We start from the raw sequence: 24191 nt of genomic DNA on the forward strand, positions 1-24191 counted from the left end.
GCAGTAAAGTCGAAAGTGCGGGTCCTCGGGTGGTTCCCACGGTGCGGGGTCGCCTGACTAGACGGGTGGGTGGGACCCTTCAGAGGAGCCCACGCCGCGGTGACTCATTCCGGTGACCACTCTATATATATTAGGAGAGCACTGGCTACTGAATCTCACCCGGATGCGGAGTCAGTGGTCCACACATACCTTCCAAAAAGTAAAGGTGACTAAAAGCTTCTTACAAAAAAAACCTTAGAAGTTTGAATTTTTCCTTATTAACAGAGGAAAGAAAGCTTTTTTTTATTAACAGTTGGTTTTCAAGTGTAAAAAGGAATATGAAAGCTATTTTATTTTAGCAATATTGAGAAGCAAATTTATAAAACCAATAAATATAATTTTTGCAACTGCATCAGACACAAAAGCCTGGATATTAAATTTTCGAACGTTCCAGTCAAATTTAAAGAAATATAGTGAAAATTGCAATCCAGTGTCTCTGTTACAATAATTTCAGGGTTTCGGCCAAGTTTTTTTTATACAAAAGGTGAATTTTTCATTATGAAATAATTTATTTGTGAATTAAAATTGCTAATAACTTAAACATGGAATTAATTTAAAAAAAAACTTTTACTTGGCCAGTTTTGGCAAATGGCACGTTTCCTATTGATATTGAATATTGAATTGAAAATATTTTTATAGAGACGGAACCCCTCTCAATATATGAACATTCAAATGAATCATAAATGCCAATGTTCTGGAGAAAAGAATCATTTTTAGTAGCGTTAAATTCACAATTTTTTTTATTAATTTTTAAATTTTTAATAATTTTTTTAAATTATTATTGACTAAAATTTTAAACTAATTTTACCTTTCAGTTGAAATTTTTGTTTCACAGCACTTGTTTCCGGTTCTGTGGGGGCACTTTAGGTAGACTGGCCGCTCGTCTCTCACGCTGGGCGGGTCGGTAGCTGCTGCAGGCGCGCTACCGAATTGCTGCCGTTTGCGCCAGACCGTTTGGCTTTTGCGCTCCGTTTTAATTAAGAAGGCCCGCAATTTAGTTTTCGCTGGGAAAGTAGGATAATTTCGATAATTCATCAATGTTTGTCTGACAGGTTTTGCGTGCAAGCGAATAATCTGCGTTCGGAGAAATCGCGAATTGCCATAATTAAAGCAATTCGTTGATAATTATTTCCCAAAGGCACGTGTTGGACTCTTAATCTTTATCTTCTATTTGATTATTTCAACATGTTCTGGCAATTTAAAGAAACATGAAACAAGCTATCTTTAATTCAACCTAAATAATAAGCGTCACTGCGTCACTCAAATCGATATGAATTAATTTTAATCATAGAAAAATAAAATTGATGACGGAATTTTTTTTAAATGATCACGCATCTCCATTCATTCATGTTTTTGATGACTAACAATCAAAACATTCGCAAGGCTGATTAATCACAGGAGACCTTGATTCATAGATGGCACATCTCGATGCTATTCAGGAGGAGTCATTTTATTTTTCCTGGTGTTTCCTTATTTTTTGTGTAAAGTCAAGATTTTATATGATTTCCTTTGCTCAAATCAATACAAAACTGTGAAGTGACTGTTCCCGAAAATCCAATCGCACACATAGGGGGCAGATTGACAGCTGCGTGACTCATTCATGATCTATAATGGACACGACACATTACTGCTAGGGGCACGCAGACTGTTATTGACGTGCGCGTTACTTCCTTTAGATATATAGACGAATAAATTCCAAATGAAATTGATTGAATTTTAATAAACTTACTTCTTAAGGAGTTAAAATTAAGAAAAGGAAACTTCATGGATAGATTAACATGTTCTGTTTTCTGGTGTATAGAAATTGAATTGAAGGAAGAAAAAATTCTAATATTAAATTTGACTAATTTTACATACGTCATTTTATTAAACTTAGACTTGATAATCCTAATTTATAAATATAGCAAAAATAAAATAAAAATATATTTATCAAAAAAATTAAATAAAAAGTGTAAATAAATGAAAGTAATTAATATTTTACAATTATTACTTAAATTGTTTTTTTTTTAAATATAAGTAAATAAATATTGCTTAAAGTTAAGTTTTTTTCCCTATTTTACAGGCATAATGGACAGGAAGCGTGGAGCTCAAAGGCCAAATTCCTGGCGCTGCTTTTTCAATTTACAATCAAGCTCTTCGTGTTTTGCTCCGAAAAGAAAATAATTACATCGCGTGCAGATGAGGAAATTACTGGGCAAGGTAAGTTTCAAACTGAAATTTTGAAGCTTAAAATCACGAGAAATTCAACAAATACAAAAATCGAAAAGTGACGGAATAAATTTTTCCGACTATTTTCCAAAATCCGGTGTCGGTGCAGCTTGGAGAGGACGTGTGCAGAGGTCGCGACGACCTCGGGTGGGTCTCGATTGGTGTGGCGAGCGAGTGGGGGGACGGCGGGCGCGTTGGCTCCCCGCCGAAGCCTCCAGTTGCGAGCGAGCGTACGAAGCACAGACGCTAACATTGAGACCATCCGGCCGCCGACGCCAACCGCACACACCGACCTTTCGCGTTTCGCGCACCCTTTCGCGCGACTACCATGCTTTAGGGGTGTCGACCAGTGTCGTCTGTCGTGTCCTCCAGTGTCCCTTTGGCCGTGAGAGAAACGTAGAGAGCAGCGTCGCGCCGCGCCATTGTGTCAGGCACAAGCGCCCGTAACTCGCAGCATTCGACGCGTCAGCAGCGCACACACTTTTCTCCTCGTAAGTATATAAAATTATATCCCTCGAGCGAGCACTTTGAGCGCGATTGCTTTCCCAGAAATTAAACAGTAAATTCGAGCCCAGCCATTTAGAAACAATAAATAGTTCATTCAGAGGGAAAATAAATAAAGTATTGTTGATTAAATTCTGGAGCATATCTATGAGTTGAAATTATTTAGATACAAAATTAATATTCAATGGAATAATTTAAAAAAATAAAGATAATCTCATATTGTTGGACTTTTTATTTTTTATCAGTGCTTCCAGTGAAACGCGGTGACAAACTACTTCCTTTAGTTGGGTTTTATAGAGTTATCTCTTGTGTAATTTCAGATTCAAAATAATAAGCTTGAATTAAAAAACATGCGCCTCAAACTGGGGTACTATTTACCCCTCTAATTATGAGTGCGCATGACTTCTGACCATGAGTATGGAAATGGTAATGAGATGAGTAAATCCCAAACCTCAATTTCCTGAATTCGATGCTAATAAATCTCGGGCCGAAATGGAAAGGGTCAGTCGAGTGTGTCCACTCGAGCGCCTCAGGCAAGACTTTGGTGCGTAACCCGGCTGCAGCCCAAGGGATGCTACCGACCGCAGCGCCTCATTCGCGGTTGCTGGGGAGATTTTGATGCCCGGATTTATTTCTTTAATTTTTTAAATAATTTTTTTAAGTCTGACGCAAGAGGGTCGTACACTTGCGCTTAAAATTTTTTCCTCCCCTCGGTCGTTTCCGCCCGAATTAAACAAAGCGCTGATGATCCGGAATCCCGGCGGGTTCAAGCAACTTCTTTGCGTGGGAACTGAAAACAATTCGCTCTTCCGGCGTTTGTCCTTCTTACTTGGGCCCGCGAGCAATAAAAATTCCTCATTTTTGTTCTTTCACCCCTCGCCGAGGAGTTGTGTGTGAATGGGGCTGATTTTCCACGCTTTCAATTCGGGGCTTCTCACGCTCGGACAAAAAAACAACCCTCGGCTTTTATTTGAATATTTTTCGCGTTCTCGGCTAAAAGAAATCTCTCGTCCTGTGTTTCAGGTGCAAACTAAAAAAAGGTAGCCATGTTTGACGTGTTCGGCTCCGTGAAGGGGCTGCTCAAGCTCGACTCTGTCTGCATCGACAACAATATTTTCCGACTGCACTACAAAGCGACGGTCATCATTTTGATCGCCTTTTCGCTGCTGGTCACCTCTCGGCAATACATCGGTGACCCCATTGACTGCATCGTGGACGAGATTCCCCTCAACGTGATGGACACCTACTGCTGGATCCATTCCACCTACAGCATCCCTAACCGTTTCGAAGGAACGGTGAGTGTCAATTTTCTTTTTATTAATTTCCCTCTCTTTTCATTCATTCGTTTTGATGAGATTTTAATTGCGAGTAAAAGACAATTATGCTGAGGTGGCTTTTTAATTTTTGAGCGGCCGAGTCAAGAGCCTCTCATTTAATTGCGGTCATTAAACGCAGACCACTTGTTGGATCTTGTTCGCCGCTGCTGCCAGATACTCGCTCCGTGTGCTTTTTTAGCTGCTCAGGAATAATAAACACTTTTGGCGCAGACTGTCGCAATGTGCGAAGTGTTTACATTTTCCTTAACATTTCGAATGGCTGTTTTATTAACTTCAGCCGTTTAATTGCTCTCTTTTTATTAGAATATTTTATTATATATATTTTTGGTATAACATAATAAATTAGAGTTAGTAATTTTAAAAAAAAGCCATCACCATAAAAACTGTATATTTTACATTTTGCTATTCTTTAATCAATTCATTGTTAGACAGAGTAAAATTTATTTAAATAATAAATCAAAATAATTCAACAAAATTTAAATACTTTATTTATATTCTTGAATAAAATCTCAAATTTAATTTAATAAATAAAAAATAATAAAGAAATATGTTTAAACATTTGATAAAACTAAATATTATTTAATTAAAAATTTGGTTACAAAAATAAAAAAAATAATATTAATACTTTTAAAATCAACTTTATTTAAATATAACTTTTTTTAGTTGAATTATCATTACAACTGGCAGCGTCTGACGGTTTTTGCTCGCGCGCTCATTATCGAACTTATTGTTAGCACTTGTGCTCATTCTTTGGTTCTTTGGTCAAATAATTTGTGCTCGCGGTTGCACACTGCACTTAATATAATTTTGTCCGCTATATTGTATCAAAGTTTAAAGATATTCATGAGGAAAATTGTATTTAAAGAAAACAAGTTCATTTAAATAGTTAATCTTTTATTTAAATTTTCGAATGGAATTTATTATTATTATTTAATCTCTCATGATATTTTAAGATATCATTAAAAATTACAAAAAAAATCGTGGTATCAAAAGCCTAAAATTCCTGATTTTCAAATTTAATGTCAGATAAAATATTTGATTTTGGATTTCAAGACAATCAAATATCAACGCTGATTTTATATATTTATAAAATTTTATCCTAACATTTCAATTATTTTGACTGAATTTTGGACCGGGTCGTGTTTCTGTTGCAGACGGGCAAGGACTACGCACATCCAGGCGTGGGTCACGAGGAGGTGGGGAAGGACACGCGGAAGCACCACAAGTACTACCAGTGGGTGTGCTTCGTCCTCTTCTTCCAGGCCATCCTGTTCTACGTGCCGCGCTACATGTGGAAGACGTGGGAGGGCGGCCGCGTCAAGATGCTGGCGCTGGACATGAACTGCCCGGTGATCAGCGAGGACTGCAAATCCGACCGGAAGAAACTGCTGGTCGAGTACTTCGCCAACAATCTGCACACGCAGAACTACTACGCGTACCGCTTCTTCTTCTGCGAGGTCTGCAACTTCATCAACGTGGTGCTGCAGATCTGGCTGATGGACTCGTTCCTCGGCGGCGAGTTCACCACTTACGGGCCGCGGGTGATCGCCATGTCCGAACTGGAGCCTGAACAGCGCAACGACCCCATGAGCACCGTCTTCCCCAAGGTGACCAAGTGCGAATTCCACAAGTTCGGTCCCTCAGGGTCGATCCAGAAGTTCGACGGACTCTGCGTGCTGCCCCTGAACATCGTCAACGAGAAGATCTACGTCTTCCTCTGGTTCTGGTTTGTCTTGGTGGCGATCGTGACCGGCTTCGCGCTGCTGTACCGCTTGGCCACCATCCTGCTGCCGACCCTGCGCCTGAGTCTCCTGCGCACCCAGTCGCGTCTGTCGTCGCTCGAGAGCGTGCGCACCGTGGCCGAGAAGTGCAAGGTCGGCGACTGGTTCGTCCTGTACCAACTGGGCAAGAACATCGACCCGCTCATCTTCAAGGAGTTCATGTCCGACCTGTCCAAGAAGCTCAACGGCAAGGACAACATGGTGTGAGTGCGGATTCGGAGGAGCGAGACCCTCGCGTCGACCCCTCTCAGTACCCACCAACCCTCTTCAAGGGCGGCGGCCGAGGGTCTCTGAATGTTATTATGTGAACTCTGTGATCGGTCAAAAGACTGTACGTTTACTGCTGCAGTTCGCCTCACTCCAAAAATCGGCCCGATTGAGCTAGGGTGTCAACGATGAGGCTTCCACCACTTTGTGGGTCAATTATTTACATGAAATTCTCCCCGTCGGAAATCGAACGAATGAAATTTTTAATATTTGGGAACTATGGTCCGAAATCGAAATGACCAAATGCACAAAGTTAATTTTAAGGCGCAGAATCAATCGATCATTAGCTCTTGATCTTCTTGGCATTGCCATTTATTTGGTGTGTACAGTCAAATTGCACTAAACAATAAGACATTTCTGGTGAAAATTTGAGGGCCCTGTTCGGTTTGCCGAGGCGCTGGCGTCTCTTCCAAATTGAATCAAAATTTTCAGACCCGGCCCGGCGGACCGTACGGACAATCCCTCGCATTTTCTAGGGCGTAAGAAAAGCGTATAATTGAGAGAATCGTTTACAATTAGAGAGAATTCAGCTAATTAATAGTTATCTCATCGCTAATAATTAATTAATAAATGTATTTTTAAATTGTTTCTTTTTTTGTTAGTTGTGAGAGAAAGATGAAGAAGTGTATTAAGAGAGGAGTGCGATGAAAATTTCAAAAAAATTGAAAGAAATTAAAAAGAAAATCGTGCCCCTTTCTCGTGTCCAAATTTGTATAGACGAGTTTTGCATCCAAATGTATTTATTGCTGACTTTGATTGCCATTATTATTTCTCGTTGCAGAGATGGTTTTTTTCTCCAAATTTTCCCCGATTTGGTAATTTGTAGACTTTTGGATTAGTAAGACAAACCCTGTTCGCCGCGCCGATCATTTTTTATTCATTCATTCCCGACTAAAGTGTTCATCATCGAATTATTCACGTATTGAAATTCATTAAATTCAGTGCCTTATATTAATCGCTCCAAAAAAAGGGTCGCCCGCGAATTCCTCATTCCTGAAAAATCGGAACTCGCACCCTTTGCATAATAAGTACAGTATCGTTGTCAATTAAACGCCAACCATGCGAAAATATTAACAAACGTTTTAGAGACGGTTTATAACCTTAGTGGGATTTCGAACAAGCAGCTCACAAGTGACAGAAAACCGTGGGACCAATTTTTCTCTTGACTTGCAAGGCTCAAACCTATGATCATTCCTGTTTTTGATGAATTGATATTAAACAATGAGAGGAATGTCTTACTAAATTATATTTTGTAAAATGTTTTAAAGACACACAGACACACAGATTAAGAAAATAAAAACGAAACTTTTAATATATAACATGAGGCTTTTTCTTCACTTCTCAATCCCTGAAAAAAGTAAATAGATCTCATTATTTTGAATAAATTTTAGCTAAAAAAGTAACACTGTAAATGAATTTTATTATAAAAAGTGATTTAATTTTTAAAAAAATCCATTGAAATTTGCCCTTAGCTCTGAAATGCATTTTTAATCTTTACAAATTAGAATTGAAGCACCCTAGCGGAGCTGTGGCGGCGGCTGTGATGACGTCAGGCGACCTGGCGCGGCAGCACCTTTTGTTCCTCGCTGTCAGGGTAGGAATCTCTAGTTGCGTCTTCAAGGCCTACCAGCGAGAGCTGGTCGCGCCTGGCAACGCTGCGCCCACGCCCGGCTCGCTCGAAAAGGAGCCACTCAGGTGCAGGCAGGTGACCCCTGAGAGACGCCGACCGAGGAAATTTCCATGAAAATTGACTTCTTCAAACCAAAAAAGTTTCTCATTTTCAAAAGGGACCAAATTTATATATTCAAATTCCGAAAGTCTGAAAGCTGAGGATAGCGGGAGTCGTTCGGGCCGGAGGTAAAAAGGTAAGAGGAGTCAAGGCCTCGAGCCGCTCCGAAGAACGCCAACCGCGTTACGCCGCGCCGAGTAAATCATTAACAAATGTCGTCCCTTCTTCTCCGGCGCATTTGTTGTGATAAAAAACGAGCCGGCCGAGAGATGAGAAGAGAAGAAGAGATATCGCGCGAGGAATTTTATAGTTGTTAAATAATAGAGACGCTCCCGTAGAGGGGGAGACCCTCTTGCTGCAGCGCTCAGATTTTTTACTTTAATTCCTCCACAAGAAGCAAGAAGTCATCCTTTTCCTTGGTTGATGTGAAAACATTTTTTTAAAGCAGATTAATTTAAATTTTTGAAAAACGGTTTTATGTGATGAAAAGCATGAAACATTTAAACTTTTTTAAGTAACTGGATGTTTACTGATCATAGAAAATATTAATAATTTATAAAAACATTGTTTATAAAGAAACTAATTTATAAAAAATGTGCTATGAAGTCAATAAAATTAAAAGATTAAAATATACGTAAAATTATATCAATATTTTTAAAGTAAAAATAATTTGGTTTTTATTAAAAAAATTTTTTTTTCAGTTGTTACTTATTTTAAAGAAATAATTTATAGCAAAATTAAGCATGGTTTTTTTTAATTCCGTTTTTAACAAAATGAGTTTTCATTCATGAAAAATCACCGTCCAGCAATGCAGCAAGAGCCGGCGGGATTAGGGTCGGCCGAGCTGTTGGTGCGCGAGGGACTGTCAATTAGTTCGGAAGGGCGAGATCTTTTTCATTGAGCGCTGCGCTGCTGCTGCTGCTCCGAGCGATGATTGAGGTTAATCAAGACGAGTAGCAAATGGGACAACAATTTGTCTAATTCCATCGCACGTGACGTCACAATCTACGCACCATCGCTCCATTAATCAAAATTTAAACAATTGTCATTCAGCACAATTCGCCGATTGTATCGCTCTCTCGAATTTATTCTACATCGATTCGGCGCCGCTCTCGAATTTCGCTCTCATTGTTCTCGCAAGTCAGGTTTTCCCTCTCGCGAAAATAAAAAAAAAAAATTAAAAGGTGTTTGAGAATCCGCGGCTTGATTTTAGCCGCGGCAAAGGATATGCGCCTCCATGAGAGGGGAGCCACTTGTGCCCAGAGGTGATCAGTGCAAGTGTAGATAATAATAAAAAGTATTGTAACACCCCAGAGGTTAAACTCATTCGAGCGCGTCAAGTTCAAGTTGAATTGCCAGTTTCCTGTTTTTAGCACTAAATTAAATTAACAATTTATATTCAAAGCAATGCTTGGAAACGTATTAAAACGTCTGGATTTAAACTTTCACTAAAAAATCTTAATTCTTTTCAAAACTGATTAGGATTTATGTAGTAATAATAATTAATAAATTAGGTGTCATAAATTTGAAAAAAATTAAACATCGAGTTAAATTTAGAAGATTAATCCCTGTTCTATAGATCATCAATAATAAAATGAATGGAAAAGACAAAGTTTTCAAAATCAAATATATTAAATAAGCCACAATTCATTTATAGAAAGTAAAAAACCCGTCACTTTACTACATTAATCTTTTGTGAAAGAAGTCATTATTTTCTTTTTCTATCAGAAGATTAAATAAATTTTAACAAAAAAATTTCTTCGACTTTTATATCAGTTTTTTGTGGGGTTTCATTTAAAAAAAAAAAAATAAAACAATCAAAATGTAATTAATATTAAAAATAAAACAATTAAAATTTAACGACTTATTGTAAAGAATTAGTTTCAATTTTATTTTAATATGAAATTTTATTTAAAAACGTAATTTGATAACAATTATTTTTGTTTGATTTGTGATATCTTGACTAATTTTTGTTATTTATTCTCTTCTTTCATTAATGGACTGTTTGAATCTTTGCTTAAAACAGCTGCGTCTCATTGGATTGATTAATCAAGTGCAATAGGTTGAGGAGGAGGCCGTGCCCTCATCAGCAGCAATCTTTCATAATAATCCGGCCTATTTCGCGAACACACCCGGATGAAGACATTTTTAGCCGTTGTGAATCAGACGCACAATATGAATTTATTTTACCACCGGACGGACTGGCCAGTTTTTTATCATTATTATTATTATTATGTACGCCGAGTGAAATCAGAGCCGAGCTATCATGGCTTGGGTATTATATATATTTTGGTAGCAACAGGTTGTTTGCACGCACTGCGATTTTTTGCACACATGAAATTATATTATTTTCCCCTCTCAATTGGTCGCTCTTTCCGAGAATTTCATTCGCGCCCGATTCAATAACAGCGTGTTCGGCAATAAACGTAGCCGGCGTCGGGTTTCCTTCGCAGCTCGGCGGTCTTCCAGCGCCGCGGGACGACGGGTTGAGTATATTAAAATAAACTTACAATATGTGGTCACTGCTTTGCCAAATTCGAAAGACTCAACACATAATTTGTCAAATGTCATGCGAAATTATGTAAGAGGAAAAAAAATATATATTATTTTTTCAAATTAGATTAAACAATAATTTTTTATTCATAAAATAAGGTGATATTTTGATGAGCTGTTTTTTCAATTTCACAACAAATCCGTTAAAAGTCACAAACAGTTGAAGGAGTGGCTAACAAGCTCTATTAAATAACTTTCTATAAGTTGGTCTCACTCACATACTCAATTATTGTTATTTTTCATGAGTATTTTTAATGAAAATCTTGTGAATGGTTTTGTTTTGTAAAGTTTGTTTTTGGATTCATTTTTTTTAAAGAGGGAAACACTGAAACACTTTTAAATAGTGAAATATATTAATGAATTTTTTATTTAATGCGAATTATTTAACCAAATGGGATACAAAGAAATCTTGAATTAAAACAATTATCTTGCGTTTCACTTCAGTTCAATTCACCATAAAAAATTAATCTTCTATACAAATCTAAATGTTTTGTTTGCAATGAAATATAGGAACTGTTCATGAATGATTTAAGACGAATTGGACAGTTTTTTTTCTGTTTGTTTCCAGCACCACTCTGATTTTTAGATATGATGTTAGGTTTGATTATTAATTACTTTGACAAAATTTTGAGACAAAATTTATAATTACTTTTTGAAATATTCGTTTTTTTTTTAACTAAAAAATGCATATATCTTTGTTCGTATTAATTTTAAAGTCATGAAATTTCCCCCCAGTGATTAACTTTTTGTTCTGAACAACTTTGCTGTTGACCAAAATGTCGGAGGTCAAAGGTCAAGGTCACTAAAATGCATTTTGAGTTTTGAAGGCGCCCATTTTCTCAATTCATCTTAAATCATTCATGAACGGTCCCTATATAAAAATATATATTTAAATTATACAATTTAAAAGTTTTTTTTATGTTTTTGCCAGTTTTCGCATTTTTCCATTAATCAAGATGCTCAAAAGTTGTACAATATGTTCATTAAATCATAATTTTTTTATTCTAAAGCCTTTAAAACTAAAATTTAATGTGTTAGAAAAAGCAGACGTAATTAATAATTAAATCAGTAATTTTGAATATTTAGCTCTATAAATTATGCCAGCAACTTTGAAACATTTAGACAACATAAGTGTTTTTTGGGAAAAATAACTTTGTTTGACAAGAGACACATTGTTGATTTGCCGAGATAAGATGGCAGCTTAAAATTGACAGCAAACGGGGTCAACTCAGCGATTTCTTAAGCCGGTTTGAACAAAACGCTGAAAGGACTTGCAAAAATAATCCAGCCGCATCGATTTTTGCGCGTCCGGCAACGCAAGGGGGAAGCCATGCTGGGCACCAAAGGATTAAGGAAAAGCACGCGCACCGAAAGCGCACCAAGATTTGTTTTCTTTTCCCCTTTAGACACTTTTCTCTTTCTACGTGTTAATTGCACGCAGCAATTTATCATCATTAACGCGTTTGACATAAATTAATTATGCGCGCCGTTTGAAGTTTGAATCGTGGGCCGGAGAAAAATTAACCGACAAGGTTCATTTATAAATTTATCCTCGCTCGGGGCCGGGTCAAGTCTGTCGCCGAGTGACACCTCAAGCTGGTCTCAAACGACTAATTTATTCAGGCAGAAATAACGACTTGGCATTATTTACACGCGGCGATAATTCCAGCTCTGAAAAGTTGACAAGGAGTGCGTCGACTTTATTTTATCAATCACAAATCTTGGGCAAACATTTCCACACGACACAGAATGAGAGACACGCACGCGGTGGTATAAATACTGTCGTTATCTTTTATTGACTATTGACAACCTTAAAAGCTGCACATGCCGAAAGAATTCTCAAGTGGAAGAACAGACAGTTTAAAAACAGCTCTTGCTGATTTTTACTAAAAATTAATTATTTTAAATAAAAGATTTTTGAAGGAAAATGAAGTTATTTATTTCTTATCTCTCCACAGCAGTGAAGGAATTATAATTATTTAAAAAAAAAACCGGAGTAAAAAAGCCCACAGATTACCATGTATTAATTTAATTTTAAAGCTGCTGTAATTTGCTGGTAATTTATTTAATTATTATGTTACTTTAAAACAATTTTTTATGCTAATCTTGTGTTATTACATTTTTTGCCGCCCATAAGGAAATTCTGAAAGCAAAAGTCACGGTGTCCTTGATGCAAATTAGGTGCAAAAATACTCCCCTCGACGCTGTATTCAGCACTACTTAATTTCGAAAGCGAGTGCGGATTGATATGAAGAGTGCGATTGAAAGGGGCGATGAATGCCCCGGCTTTATATTATTGCTCAACACGCCGCACGTGTAATGAAACGCGCGTGCACACATACATACCACCGGACACTTCTCTCTCTCTCGTCTGCGTATATAATTTTATATATATGCGATTTTATTGGAGAACAAACTAGGACCCGAATAAGCAGTTTTCTGCCAGCTCATTTACAACTCGCGCAGCAGCGAAATTGAAACCGATCCGCGGAAATTCGCTGACATTTTTCAAAGTATTTTGTTTCCAACCGGCGGCGCGCCATTCGATATTTCGTCTCGTCGCGAGAGTGAAAATAATAAAAGTAAGTATGGGTAAATTTCGAGAGACTCTGTTTTCGAAAAGGTTTTTTTTTTAGTAACTGATACGCTATGTAGAACGTCAGTGACGCCGCGAATTTAATGGAGTTATCAGCAGGATGCGTCTATTACGGCATCACGGGTTTTGTTTTCTATAAGGACTTTGCACTATCTAGAAGAAAGTGCGGTTTCCAACTTCCATGATTGCACGTCAATTTGTGCATGGGAATCCAAAATTAGTTTCCTTTGAATACAATCTTATTTAGATATTTAAATATGAAGAAAATAAATCAAAATATTTCGTAATCTAAAATTTAGATTGATTTCTAATGATATGTACTTTTTTCCATCTGCGATCATCATCATCAGTTATTACCAATTTTTATATTTTTGGCCTTATTATGATTCAATTTCAACTGTCATCAACTCTTATAATTAAATTAATACTTCTTTCGTGAAACATTGTACAATTTTACGAACTTTAATTTATCATTTTTTAAGAGGTTTTTTCCGTGGATTTACTGAAACTGTGCGAGAAACTTGGCTTTAAAGAATGGAATATACAAACCAAAATTTTGACTTTTAATTGAAAAATTAATTTTTAAAAATGTCTCAAAAAGTAATATTTTTGAGTCTCAAAAAATCAAAATTTCATTTAAAACTCGGAAAATTAGGGTAAACAGAGCAACATAACTGGTCTGGATCGCGATTTCGCCCAATTTTCCGAGTTTTAATTGAAATTTTGATTTTTTGTGACTCAAAAATATTACTTTTTGAGACATTTTTAAAAATTAATTTTTCAACTAAAAGTCAAAATTTTGGTTTGTATATTCCATTCTTTAAAGCCAAGTGTTTCTCGCACAGTTTCAGTAAATCCACGGAAAAAACCTCTTAAAAAATTAACCCCTGAAACTGCTATACACTTAACAACACAAACAAAACACTGCTCTACACTAATTTGAACAGAAAAAACACGCACACTAACAATTATCTGAGAATTTAATTTATCAGTTGGGGGTTTATTCAGAAGCTTGAAATTTTAATAGCTTAAGCCATTTTACAATTTTCAATCAAGGGGGTGGAAAATTGATTTAATATATTTGCTAATTATTTATTTTTCATATTCATTTGGTTATTCAGTTTTGATGGTTCTTGTGGCTAATTAATTTTCATTTAATATAAAATTCTGCATCACTCAAGCTTTGACGAATCAGAATGACTTCTTGTACTTTCATTTTTAAAATTCCACACCATTGGGTATTTATTTATATAAAAAAAATTGTGTCTTCTGATTGTATAAGAAGATTTAAAATTTAAAATATATAAAAAAAAAATAAAAATGTTTAAAACAATTAAAATTTAAAAATAATTAAAATATTAAAAATAATTATGAAATATTTTTTTTCATGGATCAGATTGTTTATAACAGCCATTTAATAAGTTTTAATTATTTTTTTTTAAACTAGCTATTAATTGCAAAATGTGTCAAGTTAAGTACTCGTCGAGTGAGTTGTACTTTTGACGATCACTCTCAGAATGAAGTGCAGAACAATTCCACGGGGCAGCGCATAAAATAATAAATAATACGACTTGTCAGTGAATTATTTGCCAACGAGTGCGATTCCATTTGAGTCGCGAGTTATGCGCTGCTCTCACTTTTGCGTTGCACAAAACGATGGACGAAAACTTTTTTATTGAGGGAATTGCGAAAATTCACGCGCAGACGACGTGCGCTCAATAATTCAAGTGGAAAAAGCGCTGCAAGTGCACTTTTCTCTCTTCGCCTCCCTCGGTGGACAAAAAATATAATAATGCACCTCTCGAGTGCATCATTTACGAGCCGTCGAGTGCATAATATAAAGATAAGAGATCTGCGAGACACAAAGGGACCAGCAGGGGAGCGCTAATTTCAAAGGAAACACACAATTGCATGCTAATATTTGCCGGCGAATCTCCCTGTCAGCGGCCGCCGCGAAGGCAATTAGCGATCCCACGCGACGGACAAAGACTTTGGCAAACATCACACGGGCGAAAGTTAATGCGGCCGATTTGCGCTCCCCGTCACACACCTGCCCTGTGCAAATATTCCGTTATAGTTTTGAATTTCAAGTTTAAAAATTCTAATTTTAATTGCAAATAATCTTAATTATGCTGGATTTCAACTATGAATTTGAATAAAAATATTACTTAAATTGTAAATTAATTAATTCAAATACTTTTTATGCGATAGTTAAAAATATTTTACAATTAAACGCAGAGCAAACGTTTTTTAATTTGATTTTATCTGGCCACTTACAATTTCAATTTTTAATTTAATTTCAGCATCAATTCTGAATTAAATTCAATTATTCCCTTCAATTTCCAAAGTGATGAAACTATGCAAAACTATTGGAAACGGTACAATTTTGAGAATGATTGACAACATAATGCAGCTATTTTTCTGGGTGACGTGTTGATTCAAAGTTCATATTTATTATCACTTAAAGTTGCGTCATTTATTGTTAGAGACATAGACAGGGAGCCGACAAAAAGCAGTTTTGATTACTAATCTCATTAATCTCTATTCGACCATATTTGTTTGTTTTAGTCTGTTACAAAAAACTTGTAAGAAGGTGATTGCTCTTTGCATTGTGGATTTGATGTCTTAAAAAAGTAAATATATGTCAAGTCGTTTGGAAAAACTCAACACTTGAGAGTTTGTTGCTCTTTGAGAAGAAAAAAAAGAAAAGAAATTTAAGGTGTTGGAGACTTAAAAAAATTCCAAACTATATTCCTAACAAAAAATTTATTATATTTCATGAAATAAAATAAATTATTTGAGTACTTTAAATTACATAACAATTAATCTACACAATATAAATCCGTGTACCTGATTGTGGGCTAGAAAAGGAACGCTCGAGCACCATACACTTGATCTCTCTTGGCCTATTCTATTCGTATATAATAAATTAAGAGGCACCAAGGGGAGCGACCTCTGACCCGGCACGAAATAGTGACCGGTGAATCTGAATCGCTGTTGCACAACGGAAGGCCATCCATAGAAGAGCCTAAGTTCATTTTAATCGTAACGAGATCTGCATTCCGGTGAAATTATTATTATATATTTTATTTTTCAAAACCACCGCCTCTGTGTATGTTGTTATAAAAATAAAAGGCTCTGTGCCTTATCGAGGGGCAATCGAGAGTCGGACCCAAAATTTTAATTCGGCGGCTGCGATGAAAAAGACGCCGCAATAAATCCCGTCTGCAGCCCTTGGAACCATAAAACGCAAAAAGCCGGGCGCGCGCCTCCTATTTGCTCTTTGACTCGACTTGATCCAGGGAATGCTTTTTATATTTGCATATGGCAAATAACGCCAGCAAACGCCCACTACAATTATATTTTAGGCACCAAAATACTTGAAATATTTGATTATACAAAATAATTTCTAAAGATGAATGGTTGAGTTTACTTTTATTGTTTGCATAAAAAACAATTTTAAATTAAGAATGAGGTGATTAATTGGAATTTATAAAATATTAAATAACTCAAAGATTTTATAATTTGTAAGCAAAAAATTTGGTTGGTTATAATTTCATCATTTTGCTATAAATTTTTTTAATTATTTAAATTTTGTTTCATTTATATTCGACAAGATAAATTTTCATGAGGTTTTTCAAAGGAAGCAGGGAGTTTTTTTATGATTGAATATTATTGTTGCATTTTTAATTTCAGGGCATAAGAATTTTCTGTGAATTTTAAAGGAATTATTAAAATTCGAAAAGGAAATTATACTTATAATTCTCAAGATTCAGAATTACTTATAAAAATTATCTAGACAATGGGTCAAAGTCTAACTTTAATACGGAAATAAAGGTAGGTCTTTAAACTGCGTCACGTCCAACGTCAATTATCGGCGAATCGACTTCAAAGTCCTCCCATATGATGCAAAACCAATAAGTACGAGCATCAGAAAAGTTGCCGAAACATTTAAACAAATAGCCGCAGTGACGCCGATTCGGACAAAAAAAGATTATTTGATCAAAAACGTCACCGATTGGTGACAAAACTGCGTCAACATAGAGCAAATACCTATTTACACCGAGACACTCCCTAAATTGACAAAAGTGTTGAAATACAGTTTATAATTGATTACAATTTCACAATTATTACACCGGAGCGCAATTAAGTAAGGCTTTTATTATCTGTATAATCGTGTTTCTCTGATTTTAATTCAAACTTTGTGAAACATCTCGCGAGATTGAGGACAAATAGATAAGAAAAGGCAGACGACGCAAATAAAAAGATCTCCGAAGGAAAAATTTATTGATAACTGCGCCGATGGTGCGGCCACCCAAGCCTGGGAGTTTTTTCTATTGGATCGGAGCCACGACTATACGAACGACACGCGAATACCAAACAGTTTAGAAAAAAATGTGTCATCGACGGCCTAGAAGTATTTTTACAAAACAATAATAGCGCAGGGCGTAAAAATAAACCGCGCGTGCACGCGTGGTGCATTCAAATCGCGGAGATGGAGAAGAAAAAAAATACAGTCGGAGCTGCTTGCTGACCTGATGCGGTCGTTCAACTCTCTGCCGGCGAACGGCTCCTTCAATTCCGACCTGGCCGCCATCGGCAGGTAGCGTTGCTCTTCAGCCGGCAGCACCAGAAGCAATTCATCATCAGGCGTAATGCACCTGACGCCAACGAGCCATCCAGTTACGCAACACATCGCCATTCCATAAAATAGAAAGATTTTTTTATTCATTACATTTTAATTTGCAATGATCTGCATTCATCAATGGGAAAACTTGAGCTGATCAGTTTGACGAATTTTCTCTTTGTTTATAATCAAATTTGATCAAAAATTTAGTCCTGCAAAGAACCTTTGATACATATAACAAAAATAAAAAACCAACAAAAAGGATCATTTTAATTTGCACTAATTTTTTTAATATCTGGTGGGGTTTGAAAGTTTTTATTAAGGGGTTCTCTGCACATTATATTTTCATAATTTTTTTTATTTCTAAATGGTAATTATCATTTTAATTTTTTTACTGCGTATTATTGTCCTCAATAAAAGTTAAAACTATAGAAATTTCAAAAACTTCAAGGAAATGTTTTATTTTTTGAAAATTTTACCACATAAATTAAAATGCAATGCTTTTATTAGAAAATCAGCGCCACTAACATTAGATAATAATAATTATATAATAAAATAATTAATTTTCCTTATTTTTATTTTATTTTATAAAATTAATTTATTATATTTACTAATTTTTTTTATTTAATTTGAATTTTTTGTCTTAAAATTCAATTAAAATTGAGCTGAAAATCACATTTTTTTTTCATAATTTCTAATGATTCAGAGGAGAATCGGTTTGATATTCTATATAATTTTTGGCCGCAAAATTTTTTAATGTCAAATTTCTATTCCCACAAATCAAGTTTTACAAGATTTATATTTCTCTCCCCTTGATATGCAATAAGCTCACAATTTAATTTGCTCATCTGAATTTTACTACCGTTGCGTGACGTGAAAATTTCCATGCAACAATTTCCAGCATCCTTTGGTTTGGTGCCTCTCTCAAGCACGCAGTGTCGTATCTGTTTCGCATGTAAAATAATCACCTGCGGTTTGGTTTTGCACACAATAAAATCCTCCCCTCAAGGACCAGACAAAAAAAAAACGCCGTCTGACATGATCCAGAAGCAGAGACAAATTATTATTTCTTCTATAAAGAGACATTTCTTCATCAAAAGAGGGATAAAGAATTTTTATTTTTATTGAGCTACCTTAATAAAAAATAAAATTCTTCAAACAAATTAATATATTTGATAAAAATTAATAAAGCAATCATTTAATGCTGTTGAATGAGATAATAGATAAAAATTATTAGGATTAATAGAATGAGATAATTTGCCATATAATTTACAACTTAATTCAAGTTTGCTCCTGACGCAAGAAAATTGATGAATGGGCTGGGATGACAAACAAGGGCGCTTCTTTCCTTATTAAAAAAGGAGACGAGTTTCGACCTTTCGACTCTTTTTTTTATTATTTGTTTTCTGTTAAGCAGAAAGACACGAAATTATCACCAAAACTTTTATACAGAGAGATTAAGACTTTACAAGGTTATTATATATTTGGAGTGGCCGTGTTATTTGTCAGGTATAAATTTTTCAACGTGAAGCGACGATTAGATATAATGCGGCAAATTGGCGCGGTCCATCTTCGAGCGCAGAAATTAAGAGATAAGGTGACCGCAGAGTGCGTGCCCGAGCCGGTTTAATTAATCAGCTGAATTATCACGGGGCGGATACAATAAAGTGTGCGAGCGACTGCACATGTCACATCCATTCTGTCGCCAGCATAAATTTTTATTTATTTTTTATGTCGGCAAAAAAATAAATAAAAATCACTTTCCAAAGCGGCCGCACACGGGCCCAGGAATTTGCGGTTACGCGCGCGACAAACGTGAGGTAAATTCCGACTGCTGGATTTTCAGCATCTGGTCATGCTCGCTCTCCACATCCTCACGTGGAAAAACCGTAATTGTAGCTCTTAATTGCTGGTACTTCAAGACGGGGACGTCCTTTTCTTCAGGTTTGATGTAATTAAGAAATTAATCTTGTAATTACTCAATGATGATTTCAGCAAAAAAAAAAAAAATAAAAATAAAACCCACATAGTAATAACATAAATTTGTGAAATGTAATTTCTAATGCCCACCAAAATTTATATTTGAATTTAAATTTATAAATTTTTTCAATAAACTTGTAATAAAAATTTTAACATTTTAAACCAAATGAAGGTCTTTATCAAATAAACACTCGCCTATGAACAAAAAAAATAAAACAAGCCAAAATCTACAATATAAAATAAATGATCATTGCAAAGTCAATAATTTACACAACACGCCAGATGAATTATTCTGTCCCTAGTTGGATACATTTCGGAAGCAAAACAAGCTTCATATGAAAAGGGAATAAATATTTTAATTTATTTATAAGGACGATTGGTATAATGAAATACCCGACATAATCTTTTGTTAATTATTTGCATAAATAGTAATATAATATTTAATAAATTACAAACAAACAAAAATCAACAATCATCGAATTTTGTGTTCAATTGTATTAAATGATGCTGTCTGCAGCAAGTCTTACAAATATATTTTTGATTAATTTCAAAATTTAATTTGCATAACTGTATTAACTATTTTATTAAAATTTTGATATTTTTAAGTAACAAAATTGAAAAATTTATTTGATATCAAATTAAACATATAATTTAAAAGTAATGTAAATTTAGAAAATAAAATAAAATATTAAGCTAATATGTTTTTATTTTATATTATTAAATTAAGCTATTAACTATTTTTGTAAACTTTATTACATAAAAGTATAGGTTATAATGCAAAAATTCCGCTGTAAATAACTGTTGAATGAATTGTACTTTATTTCTAAAAATTTTAAAAGAACACATTAATATGGAATTTTGTTGGTATATTATTAGACTTTCATCGTCAGTAAAACTTAAAAATTTCAATGTATATAGTTGGTAATTGTTATTTAAAAGACTATTTTGAGAAATCCAATTTATGATAAAGAAATTAAATGACACGTGCGAAATTTTAATGTAAATAATAAAGCTGAGTTTGCAGTGCGGAACAATTCTGCAATCTGATAAAAAGGAATGCTAATAATCAACGCGTGGTGCATGTGCGAATGTACACAAAAATATTTACTTCACATACAGTTAACGCCAGACCTGACACGTTTTTCTCGGTGAATACAATTTATATTCAGAGCAACTATCATTGGAAAAATTACTAAATGAGAAAATATTTATTTTAATTTTTCCATAATATGAAAAACTAGAAAAAAAACTATGCATACTAAATTCAGTCATGAATTAAATTCTTAAAAATAATATACTTTCCTTCGAACTATTGACTTTCCAATGGTATAAAGTGAAATAAAAAAGTAAGACGATTCTGTGTGAGGCCAATTTATTTTTTACCACCCATAGTCGGGTCGTTTCTTGGTCTGCCCTTGCGAGAGCGCAAAAAACGCTCTGGCCATAAACGGACGCTGAGCAACTTTTGATCTTGGTCGGATCGAGTGATGGAATGCGAGCATCGCATGTCTAGCGATGCCTATCTTTTTATGTCGGGGGCTGCGTGGATGCTGCCGAAAGTACCATACAAGTTGCCCGCCGCTGGCCTTTTTTCGACCAGTCATGCGATCTCGCCTCGACCTCGGGCGAAACAACCCTTCCCTTTAATTCCCAGCGTGAAAAGGTTGGTCGGCAACAATCCAATTAAAAATCTCATTCTTCTCATTGCCAGCCTAGGCCCACTTCCGGAGAGTTCTTCATAAAAAAATGTTTCATTTTTATCCTTTTTTTAAAATTTTATTTATCAACTTAAAAACAGTCATAAAGTCTTCAATTAGAAATAACTAATTTTTAATAAGAAATTTATTTATTTTCTCGACTTATGTACAGAATGAATTTCAGCTAAAGGCATTTTAGAACTTACGAGCACATATCAATGAAGTGTGAATAAGAAAATGCAAATGTCAAAAGGAAGCAAATGATGACGTTAGATGAGAATCTAAACCCAAAGGAAGGAGCTTGCGTATGAAATCCTGCGAGGAAAAAGGAAGTTACAGAAGAAGAGATGGTTTTCAGCATAAGAATGAGAAAGAAGTTGTAAAAAATCGCACTTTCCTGTCGAGCCCATTCAAGTTTGCCTTTTATAAATATCTAATCTGAAAACCATTCAAAAGAACATAACTTTCTTAAATACATGATTCGCATTTTCGTTGAATTTTCTTTTTACCGAGACCAATAGACGTTTTATAGGCCAAGATCAACTGTAGTCAAAAAAAGTCCCAGGCAAAGTCGTCAACCAAAAGTCTTACAAATTATTTGCAGAGAGTTAGTTTTCAAGTTCATCAAAAGTAAATTAAAATAAAAAAATATCAAAACACACGTTTAAATATTCTGACCAAAATTACTATAAGAAAATTTATCTAAATATTTTGAATTAAATGTCAAATTTTGTGTTAAAAATTATTTTGTGAAGAAATGTTAATTTAAATAATTTTTCACGGAAATTTGTCAATTTTAAAGAAAAATAATTAAAAAAAAAAAAGATTTATCTTTGTACTAAATTTTGTCAAAAATATTAAAAAAAAATATTAATATAGGATCTAAACATTTTTAATGATATTTTTTTAATCTACTACTATTGCCAAAAACTGTAAAAATGACACAAAAGTGCCTTAAAAAGGCCAGAAAAAGGCCATAAAGAGTTTAAATATATTCTTTTCCCGGCGTTAAAAATAGTGAGTCCCAAATTCCATTTTCCAGAGAATAAAAAAATTCCAATAATAAGATTCTGACTAAGATGAAAAAGAATTATCATATTGGACAGCTAAATCCCTTTCGTTCATGAAACAATATCCATGGTTAAAATTTGTAATATTTTAGGGCAATTTTTTATCAATAACTTTAAATTTTAGATCATTTTATAATTTAGGATAAAATTTAATCAGATAGATGACAATTTTTGGACTTTTCACCGGTCTCCAAATTTGAATTATTCCTGCATTTTTATTTTGACCCTCTTTTTACAATGTTATAATGAATAGGAAAAAATAGTCTTGACCACTCTGACCAGTTTGTTAATTTGTGTTTTTTAAGTGTCAGTTCAGCAAATGACGATAAGATGTTTTCACTTTCAAGATAGTCAAAACTGGGCTGAGGGGCACTTAGAACTTTGGTGCGGTCTCGCACCAATAAGCGCCGCGTCTTTCTTCGTTTAGCAGTCCATTAACCCACATAAGGTTGCAAACAAGCAGCATGAGAGCAATTAGATAACGCCCGTTACCCCCTGCGTGAGTGAAAGCAACGCTTGCTTATGTATTTTTAAACCCCACAGCTGATTAACGGGAACTGGAGTAAATTTCGTCCGGCGTCGCGATGAACGCGCTAAATAAGTCAGCGAATTAGCGCGCGCTTGAAAAGAAGAAGTCTTAATTTTTTCGCAACACTTGGCACCAGACAAAATACATTAATGGGCAAAACTCTCGCTTTTTGTGTCGGATCGGGAAGCGTGCGGGCTGCGTCCACCGGCGCGGGTGTCGATTTTCAGCACATTTTCAGCGAATGAACGAGGACAATGAATGAAGTGCGCCAGGCCAACAGACCAGAAGAGACAGACGATTTGAAGACAAAAAGATCAAATTCAAGATGCAACCAGAGCCGCACTGGCCATTTGAGCTGCAGGCGAATCTGCAAAGGCGGAAAATGCATTTTTAGCTTGACGAACAATTTATAAATTGCAATTTTGGCGAGAGTAAATTTCAGAAAAATTTATGGCTGCGAAATTAAATATTATATTATTCTGATCAGCATAACCCACAAGTTGACTCATAATTCACACTTCACACAGAAATCGTCGAGTTTAAATTTAACTCCAATGCAAATGTCAAAAGGAAGCAAATTATGGCGTGTTTGATGAGATCCCATCCCATGTATGAAGCCAAAGGAGGGAGCTTGCTTCGTTAGGAAATGATGACAGGATGTTTTACAAATAAATATGAGAAAATGTTAAGATATTTAAAAAAAAATAATAATAAATGCACCACCGAAGATTTATATATTTGTTACATTAACTACACTGAAAATCCTTAGTCCCGTCGCAGCACTAGTTAGTTCCGTGACTGCACTAACAGTGCTGCGACGGGACTAAGGATTTTCAGTGTAGAAAAATCAAAACGTATCACAAAATTAATAATAATAATATGAAAAAAAATTATGTTAAATTTATTATATAAATTAAATAAGCAAATAAAAATTATCATAACCACTTTTTATATTTAAATTTATATAAACCTGCACGTTTTATTTTATTTTTCACAACTTTTGAATCTTAAATTAAAGGATGAAGCAAACAATTTCTGGCCGATTTGTGAGAGAATAAAAAAATTCCAATAAGATTGTGACTAAGAGGAAAAATTATTATATTTACAGCTAAATCTCTTTTGTTCATGAAACAATTTCCACAATTTTGAAAGAAAAATCACGGTTAAAAATTTTATTATTTTAGAGCAATTTTTTATCAATAATTTTAAATGCAGCTCAAGACTCATAATTATTTTTTTTAAATCTTCTTAAAGGTGCGGAGGGGCTACTTTTC

The 24191-nt window shown here is 34.9% G+C and overlaps 1 protein-coding gene across 1 annotated transcript; it reads left to right on the forward strand.

Annotated features, from left to right (window-relative positions):
• The first annotated feature begins 2447 nt into the window (after positions 1-2447).
• LOC132200369 (innexin inx2) lies at positions 2448-7455 on the forward strand. Its single transcript, XM_059625792.1, has 3 exons — positions 2448-2738; positions 3775-4046; positions 5243-7455. Exons 2-3 carry the CDS (start codon positions 3798-3800, stop codon positions 6074-6076), a joined length of 1083 nt encoding a protein of 360 aa, XP_059481775.1. The 5' UTR covers positions 2448-2738; positions 3775-3797; the 3' UTR covers positions 6077-7455.
• The last annotated feature ends 16736 nt before the right edge of the window (positions 7456-24191 follow it).

Source organism: Neocloeon triangulifer, unplaced genomic scaffold (genome assembly GCF_031216515.1).
Source record: "Neocloeon triangulifer isolate White Clay Creek 2 clone unplaced genomic scaffold, ASM3121651v1 ptg000014l, whole genome shotgun sequence".
Taxonomy (NCBI): Eukaryota; Metazoa; Arthropoda; class Insecta; order Ephemeroptera; family Baetidae; genus Neocloeon; species Neocloeon triangulifer.

Coding starts and splice junctions, on each gene's coding strand:
- LOC132200369 (XM_059625792.1), top strand. CDS start 3,798: ATGTTTGACGTGTTCGGCTCCGTGAAGGGGCTGCTCAAGCTCGACTCT. Junction 4,047..5,242: donor CTAACCGTTTCGAAGGAACG/GTGAGTGTCAAT, acceptor TTTCTGTTGCAG/ACGGGCAAGGACTACGCACA.